The 9,264-nt window shown below is 43.0% G+C and overlaps 1 protein-coding gene across 1 annotated transcript; it reads left to right on the top strand.

Moving 5' to 3' along the window:
- The first annotated feature begins 6,671 nt into the window (after positions 1–6,671).
- On the top strand, positions 6,672–9,235 carry LOC120044032 (G-protein coupled receptor family C group 5 member D-like). The gene is made up of 3 exons (XM_038988623.1): positions 6,672–7,872; positions 8,159–8,214; positions 9,137–9,235. The coding sequence occupies exons 1-3, from the start codon at positions 6,672–6,674 to the stop codon at positions 9,233–9,235; spliced, it is 1,356 nt and encodes a 451-aa protein (XP_038844551.1).
- The last annotated feature ends 29 nt before the right edge of the window (positions 9,236–9,264 follow it).

The following is a 9,264-nucleotide window of genomic DNA, read 5'->3' as shown; positions in this document are numbered from 1 at the left end:
CACTAACATCTGACATTCTTTTAAAGAACATTCATTAAGAACAGCAATGAACATTCATAAGCATATAATTCAACCATATTTTTTCTACATTGCTCCACCATAACATACTGTGGTTTGAAACTTTAACAAATGTACAGTACCAATCAAAAGTTTGGACACACCCACTCATTCAAGGATTTTCCTTTATTTTTACTATTTTCTACATTGTAGAATAATAGTGAAGACATCAAAACGATGAAATAACACATATGGAATCATGTAGTAACCCAAAAAGTGTTAAACAAATCAAAATCTATTTTATATTTGAGATTCTTCAAAGTATCCACACTTTGCCTTGATGACAGCTTTGCACACTGTTGGCATTCTTTCAACCAGCTTCATGAGGTAGTCACCTGGAATGCATTTCATTTAACAGGTGTGCCTAATTTGTGGAATTTATTTCCTTCTTAATGCGTTTGAGCCAATCAGTTATGTTGTGACAAGGTAGGGATGGTATACAGAAGATAGCCCTATTTGGTAAAAGACCAAGTCCATATTATGGCAAGAACAGCTCAAATAAGCAAAGAGAAACAACAGTCCATCATTACTTTAAGACATGAAGGTCAGTCAATACGGAAAATGTCAAGAACGTCAAAAGTTTCTTCAAGTGCAGTCACAAAAACCAAGCGCTATGATGAAACTGGCTCTCATGAGGACCGCCACAGGAAAGGAAGACCCAGAGTTACCTCTGCTGCAGAGGATAAATTCATTAGAGTTAACTGCACCTCAGATTGCAGCCCAAATAAATGCTTCACAGAGTTCAAGTAACAGACATCTCAACATCAACTGTTCAGAGGATACTACGTGAATCAGGCCTTCATGGTCAAATTGCTGCAAAGAAACCACTACTAAAGGACACCAATAAGAAGAAGAGACTTGCTTGGGCCAAGAAACACGTGCAATGGACATTAGACCGGTGGAAATCTGTCCTTTGTCTGATTAGTCCAAATTTGAGATTTTTGGTTCTAACCGCCATGTCTTTGTGAGACGCAAAGTAGGTGAACAAATGATTTCCGCGTGTGTGGTTCCCACCGTGAAGCATGGAGGAGGTGGTGTGATGGTGCTTTGCTGGTGACACTGTCTGTGATTTATTTTGAATTCAAGGCACACTTTACCAGCATGGCTACCACAGTATTTTGCAGCGATACGCCATCCCATCTGGTTTGCGCTTAGTGCAGTGCTTCTCAATTATTTTCTGTTACGTCCCCCCTAGGAAGAAGTAAATATTTTGCGCCCCCTAACTCTCCGCCGCGACTGTAAATAGTATTGTTTGTCTATAAAATTGTTATAAGTACACCTCTGCATAACATTGTATCCTTATTAACATTAAAGAAAACAAAAAAAGAAAAAAGAAAGAAATATAGATCAACTTACAACAAAGAATAACTGTATTAACATTGTTTTTTAGTCTGTAACAGAAAAGACTTAAAGTGCATCACTTTGCCTGAAGAAAAAAAATACAATTCAAGCCTTAACTGTAATTTTTTTTGGACCAATTTGATACTGAAAAATAAAATAAAATATAATCAATAAATAATAATAAATTCAAATTTATAAGCAACATTAACTCAGGAGCACAATATATGAAACACTTTGACCTATAAAACTAAAATGAATAAAACAATTTGTGCTGATTTTTAAAAATCAAAGTCAGGATTAATGGCTACAATGAGCACGTTTTGCAGAGCACAGCTTTTCGAAGCGGGGTTTGAAGCATGATACTGCAACTCTCAGCTCCTGCTCAATGTTTAGCTGGGACCTGTACTTGGTCTTCAGTGCAGCAACAGCAGAGAAGCCAGTCTCACAAAGATAAGATGTTGCAAAAGGAAGAAGAATGCCCATGGCCCTCTGCCCTAAGAGTGGATACTGCCTCTCTACACTCAGCCAGAATTCACTCAGTGTCTGTGATGTGAACCTCAGTCTCAATGTGGAGTCAGACGTCATATCAATTAACTGGTCCTCCTCTGCAGAGCTGAAACCAGTTGGAGCTGGTGCATTGAAAGGATCTCTCACCCAGTCATATTGGGAACTGTTTTCAGGGTACTTTTTAAAGAATCCCATCAGTGATGAAATATGCTCCTTAATATATGGAATCACTGAGGTGGCATCATAGTCAGTAGTGTCAACAAATTCATTCAGGTTCTCGAATGAATCAGTATTTCCTTCATCAAGTCGCCTGCCCTACATTGCAAGCTTTCGAGTGAAAGAGCTGATCTTGTCTGTGACCTGAGGGAGGTGTTTCTCTTTCCCTTGAAGCTATAGATTTAGTTCATTTAGCTTTCCAAATATGTTACTCAGGTAGGCCAGTTTTGCCAGGAAGTTCTCATCACTAAATGTTTCTGCGAGGTCATACTTGTGCTCCTGCTCCGAAAACATTCTTATCTGCTCTCAAAGCTCAAAAACTCTGGACAAGACTTTTCCTCGTGACAGCCACCTTGCTTCACTGTGAAACAGCACAGCTTGATGTTCAGCTCCCATCTCCTCACAGATAGCAGAGAAGACTCTTGTTTTTAGTGGTCTGGTCTTTATAAAATTGACTACACCTACAATGTCAGTCATAACCTCACTTAATTCAGAGGAAAGGTGCCTTGATGCCAGTGCTTCTCTGTGTATAACACAGTGTGTCCACTCAGCATTAGGTGAGGCCTTCTTGATGAGTGCCCGAAGTCCTTTTCTCATCCCTGCCATGGTCTGTGCACCATCACTGCAAACACCAATGCAGTTCTCCCACTTTAGCCCATTCTCAGTCAGGAAGCAGTCCAGCATTTTGAATAGCTCTTCAGCTGTGGCTCTGTCTCTGACATATTTACAAAAAAGTAGATCCTCACACAGGGAGTTTGTCATGTCAAAACGTACATAAGCGATAAACAAACAGTCTTTGTTGCTGTCAGTTGATTCATCGAACTGTAAGGCAAAACGTTTGTCTTTGAGTTTATCTACCAGCTGTTCTTTAAGATCGTTAGCAATGTCATTTATACGTCTGGCGACAGTGTCATTGGACAGAGGGATAGTTTTTATTTTTGCAGCACTTGCGTCATCCAGCATGACAGAGACCATGTCTAATGCTGCAGGCAGTATCAGCTCCTCTGCTATGGAGTGTTTTTTTTTGCACTGAGCAATTTGGTACGCCACCTTATATGATGCTAACAGTGCTCGCTGGTTTACTGAAGTAGCATTCACAAAGCGGGACGATTGTTGGCAATATTCGGCACGTTTTCACTGAAAATACTCAAACGGCTTATCAGCGTGATTGGGGTGTAATGTCTTTAAGTGATGCCTTAATTTATTTGGCTTCATGCTGTCCGCTGCCAACATTTTTAGACACAGTAAACATACCGGTGTTTCCTCGTCTCCCACCGTGGTCACAGTGAAGCCAAGCGCTACATACGCGTCGTCATATTTCCTCGTCTTAGCTTTCGGGAGACTTACGTTTGTCTCATTATCTCAGTCTCTCTCCGCCTTTCTTTTCATCCCTGTTAAATATTTTTCCATGGTGTCTCTTAAGGGTTTGTTATCTGCACTTCATATCTCCTGCTCTGTGCTGTGTGCTCTTGTGCGGTGCAAAAAAAAACTACTCCCTGCGGCAAAAAAAAGCATGTTCCCACTATTTGAGAAGGACTGGCTTAGTGGGACTATCATTTGTTTTTCAACAGGACAATGACCCAAAACACACCTCCAGGCTGTGTAAGGGCTATTTGACCTGGGAGAGTGATGGAGTGCTGCATCAGATGACCTGGCCTCCACAATCACCCGACCTCAACCCCAATTGAGATGGCTTTGGATGAGTTGGACTGCAGAGTGAAGGAAAAGAAGCCAACAAGTGCTCAGCAAATGTCCTGGGTGTTACAATCCCTTAGCACACGAAAGGATGGCGAAATCAACTCCTTTATTTCACAGTCCCCCAAATATCTTTCTCAAAACGTCTTTCCCATTTGTGTTGCTACTTTGTTTTGGTTGATGCCCTGTGGTCATAGGTCAGTCTGTGTCTGTGCTTTAATATTTATTTAGTAACTCTTGATAGTCTGCTGATACTGTATATTCTTCTCCTAGGTCCCTGAAGCTTATGGAAATCCTATACTGTGAACAGACAAACTATCCCGGCCTTTGTGTCTGTCTCTATGAAAGCTTCAGTGTTTATCCCATTTACACACACCTTACAGAACGTCCTTGCCTGTACAGACTTGAACCCAGGAGCTCAGCACGGGCTTGTTCATACAGAGACCCATTGGAAGGCATTCTCCCTCCCTAACATACACCACCTGAGGGGTATCAATGTTGTGAGGTTATGTCTCAGGGACAGTTAGATGAGTCAGTTGTGTTATTCAGCCTCCTCCTCCCTCCTCCTTGGTCATCACTAGTTACTACAGCCACAAAGTAATAAACCATGTCTATTTCTACAAAAATTTGATTTTAAACCTAACCTTAATCCTAACCACACTTATGTTTAACCCTAACCTTAAATTAAAACCTAAGAGCAAATTTTTGTTTGAATGAATATCCCATTTTGAGTTTGTGGTTGTAGTAACTAGTGGAAACCCTCCCCCTAACCTCTAACCTCTCTCTGTAACATAGCAACCAGCAGTGGGATTATTTATGATGACCTGGCATTCAGATCTGGGCCTATGCATATAATTTCCAATCACGTGGTCAACTCTCATAGCTAGATGTTCAACTTTAGCATTTCCTTGATACTGTATGTGTGTGTGCGCGCGTGCGTGCGTGCTCGCATGTGTGTGTGTGTGTGTCAATGTGTATCAGTGCCTATTCCATAGCCTCCAGGGATTCGAGCCCCACCTATACTTTGCTGTTTTGTGAGACAGACTAAGAAAAAGAGAGTGAGAGGAGGGGAAGTCAGGGGTGGGTCAGTCCAAACTTCTCTCCTATCGCTTCATCACTAGATGTAAATGTGGGTGAGGTGAAAAAAAATCATCTTTCATTTCCAAAATAATTTCCTCCCTCTCTCATTCCTCTCTTCCTGCTTTCCCTCCCTCCCTCCCTCTTGCACTGCCTGTAAAAGATATGGGAACATCCTTGAGTTAGGAGGCACGTTCATACATAGATGACTGTCTACTGATGCATCAGCTGAGAGTTTATTGCAAATCTCAAGTGGAACTACAAGTAGGAGAGAAATAACCACCAACCACAGAGGTGGATGCACTGCAGCCTCCAGATAAAGGGTAAATCAATCAATGTTACTCGTCTTTGTTAGTTCGAAAGTTGTAGCTTGAATGGAGGTATATCCTACCATTTTTTTGCCACCTGTTTTGCCACAGGAAGAGTTTGTTGTTTTAAAGTAAAAATGTGTTCACAAGATTCAAAGTAAGCAGTTGAAGCAGCGATGCCTTCATGTCTCCTGTTGTTGGATGACAATTAATCATTATTGTTTAGACTGTTGTTACTGTCAACCAATTCAACGACCCAATCAATTGAAAAACATTCAAAACAATTGTTTCATTAAATATTTGTTTGTGTTATATAACAAATTACCAGCCACATAAACATGTTCCTGAAATAATCGGCAAAGATAGACTTGATAGAGATGTTTTAGTGACTTTTAGAGGTTTCATCTCCTGCCCTCTGTGCAAAACAGGTTATCGTTAAGGGTTAAATAAAGGGGCCAGGGCCATATTTACCCAGCGATAAGCATATTAAATGTCATATTTGAATCTCTGACACTGAAACAAGGGCTCTGTTATGAACTAGAGGAAGTGACAATCCCCCCTTGCATTTGTATTTCGCTGTCACGCTCACTCCCTATTGCCCTCTTTCCTGGTTTCACACGGCTTTATGAGTTAATGTAGTCTACATTGCTCCTCTGTGTAGAGCAGGGATGGGCAACGTCCCAATTTGTATTTATTTATTACGAAATCAGTTGGGGTTTCAACTTACTGCTGCGAGTTAAAATAGGGGAATATACAAGGTGCAATTTGGAAATGTGGTTGTGCATCAGCAGTTATTCTCTTGTCATATAAAGCACTGATAGTCAGTCAATTATTTCATGTCAGCTAACATGTTTTAGATCCCTAAGTTAGTTTTGCAGTCAGCTATCTAAACTGTCCTGTATAATATACAGTATAATACTATGATATGATTATGTTAGTCACTCAGATATAATATTAAAAACTGAAAACATTTCTCTCCACCCTATGGCAAAATGTGTAGAATTGCAGGAAATGATCTGTAAAACAATGTGGGTATGCAGACCCGCGAGCAACTGCAGCCCCTCATGATGAGTTTAGATTTTCTGTGGCCCCGACTCCCTCCAAGTTGTCCATCCCTGATGTAGAGTATCAAGAACCAATTCCTAATGAAATCACTCCTAATTCCTCTGTTCTTACCGTGTACACAAAGTTATTTCCCTGTCCTGGCATGTCTGTGGTCTGGCTGCTCCCTTCCCTCTGGCTGCTCTCTCTCTCTCGCTCTCTGATCTTTATTCCAAAGCACCTTAATTGATTTGATTGTCCTAAATACCGCTATGCTCTATAAACAAAGATATTCAGAGTCAAAAATACATGCTCTCATGGATGCTACTTTTTCCAGGTAGCAAAGGCCCAGCTGAGCAGGGAGTATACCATCAAAACAGAAAACCAGAGAGGAAGGACAATAACATGCAGACAAAACAAAACACAAGGATGGTCTTTCCATTCCAGACACACAAATCTCTTTTTCTCATCCTACTGTTCAATGTCCCACTTCCCAGCACATGTCAGACCACACTGAATGCCAGCACCCTCAACCAAATCATCCCTCCCAGTGCTGCCACTAGCTCTAATGCTATCCCAGATACCACCACTAACAATCCCACTGTAAAATCCACTATCAACCAAGGCACCACTTCCTTCCTCCAGCGCAACTCTTCCTCAAACTCTACTTCCCAGGATGCAATCCTGGGATGTGGGGCGGATCTGGACCCCGTGTACTCCTACCTGTGTGACCGTCAGGCGGCGTGGGGTATCGTGGTGGAGAGCCTGGCCTCACTGGGTTTTGTGGTCAGTTCAGGGCTGCTGGTGGGGCTGCTGTTCTGGACCCTGTGGATGTGTGTGTCGTCCCGCCAGCGCAGGGGCATCGGGGGGAGCGTAGCCTCCATGGCTCTGTTCCTGCTCAGCACGGCGGGGGTCTTCGCCCTGACCTTTGCCTTCGTCATCCGCCTCACCACCCAGACATGCCCCACGCGCCTCTTCCTGTTCGGGGTGCTGTTCTCCCTGGCTTTCTCCTGCCTGCTGGCGCGCTGCCTGGCCCTGCTGGGCTTCTCTGTGGCCCGGGGCTGGGGGGAGGCTGGGGTGGCCCTGGCCCTCTTCACCCTCCAGGTGGTCATCGCTACAGAGTGGCTGATCATCGTGCTGCTGCGGGACGGCCATCCCTGCCAGTACTTCCAGGGGGAGTATGTCATGTTGCTCATCTACGTGCTGGTTCTGCTGGCCGCCGGCCTGGTCCTCTCCCTGTGCTGCCTCTGCCGCTCCTGTCTCACCTACAGCTACAGCTACAGCGGGGGCAGCCGCCGACAGAGCCAGGTCCAGGCCACGCTGCTCTGCCTCACCCTGCTGCTGTCTGCTGCCATCTGGGTGGTGTGGATCGCCCTGCTGACCTGGGGTAACATGGAAATGGGCCGGCGGCCGCAGTGGGATGACCCGGTGCTGAGTATAGCCCTGGTGGCCAACGGCTGGGTCCTGCTTCTGGGCCACGGACTAGCCCAAGTGGTTCTCCTCTGCAGGTGGGAGGCCAGCTCAAAGGAGGGCCCCTTAGACTTTGGCGGATGGACCAGTCCCAACGCCAACCTGCCAGGTCTGGGGAGCCTGAAAGAAGGGAGGGAGAACAGAAGCTTTGAGAACGACGGTGAGGAACGGAGAAGTGAGAAACAGTAGCACTGGAAAGGAGTAAAGCAGGGAAATGTACTGTACTGCATGTCTACGTTTAGTTAATCAGCAACATAACATTAGAAACACAGAAAATTGACTGGTGGTACAGTACTCATAAGTTAGCATGGAAGCTACATTATATATGGACTAGCTCCAATGGATAAAATATGACATATGAGGTTAACTACACAATCTGTCACTTTAAGACTCACTGTATGGAATCTGCAGATAATTGAGTCATTGTATCGTGTTCTCTTCCCCAGGCAGAAAACAAGACCCCGTTTTCCAATCACCATATGAGTCTGGATTCTCAATGACAGTGAGTAGGCCTCAAAATGGCTCTGGGCTTACTGGGTGATTAATAGGAATGAGATTCAGCATGTTGTAATAAAAAATAACTAACAAAAATACATGCTTAATCCAGTATAAGATAATGTATAGAATTGTATTATACAAGAGACAAAATTCACAAATTCTACAGCACAAGTGTAGAGTCATGTCTTAAGTGTAAAACTAACACTCAATAATCGATGCCTTCTGGGAATGCTATTAAGTCCAGAAGTTGTGGGCGGAGCTAGACAGTTGGCTGTCTGAAGTATTACAATGTAAATGTACTTTTAATCCGTCTGTCTGCATATTTCAAGACATGGCACATGGGGGTGTAATGAGATACCCGGTGGTTTGGATGATTCTTACAAAAACTGAAAAACATACACAAATCCAGGTACTTTACATGGACGCCTGATGAAAACTTAAGGGTCGAAACGTTGTTATAAATAAATATCACCTGGGAGCATGAGCAGCAGTGTGAGGGGTCTTCCTTTCTGTTTTCCATGGACAATTCTCTTCTCATTACTCATCTTGAAAAACGTATACTAAAAATGTGGAAATCAATCAATTCACCATCATTAACACAATGGAAAAATCTATTTATTATTTCAATATTGAAAACGCGTGGAGAGAAACAAAATGGTGCAGTTTCAGGCCATGTGGAGGAAAGTGATGCGGGCGCTGGAGATGGGGGTGTGTGCTAGTGGGTCTGGGCAGGTGTGATGTAGTTGATGTTTGTATGATGTTGTCATTTATATGTTTATGTTTTGTATTGTTCATAAAAGATAAATAACATCTTACAAAAGAATATGACCCTTGCCATTACAAGCAATGTATATGTAATGTTGAACAACTAATTGCCATTATTTACTGCACTAATGTTTTAATGATTCACTATGTTTGTGTTTCAGGAAATAGATCCTGGCAAAGATTACTCCATCCCTCGTCCTCAGACCACCAACATCAGCGAGCCCTATGATGTATACTATGGACACATCCTGTCTGATTAAGATCACATTGCTTTTCATGTATAAACACC

Source organism: Salvelinus namaycush, chromosome 3 (assembly GCF_016432855.1).
Source record: "Salvelinus namaycush isolate Seneca chromosome 3, SaNama_1.0, whole genome shotgun sequence".
In the NCBI taxonomy this organism is placed as follows: Eukaryota; Metazoa; Chordata; class Actinopteri; order Salmoniformes; family Salmonidae; genus Salvelinus; species Salvelinus namaycush.
The sequence above is the reverse complement of the archived record's forward strand: the minus strand, read 5'-3'. Positions and strand labels throughout refer to the sequence as shown.

Excerpts from the sequence above, each read along its gene's own strand:
- LOC120044032 (XM_038988623.1), top strand. The coding sequence starts at position 6,672 with ATGGTCTTTCCATTCCAGACACACAAATCTCTTTTTCTCATCCTACTG. Across the intron at positions 7,873-8,158 it reads CAGAAGCTTTGAGAACGACG|GCAGAAAACAAGACCCCGTT; the intron begins GTGAGGAACGGA and ends TCTCTTCCCCAG. Across the intron at positions 8,215-9,136 it reads AGTCTGGATTCTCAATGACA|GAAATAGATCCTGGCAAAGA; the intron begins GTGAGTAGGCCT and ends TTTGTGTTTCAG.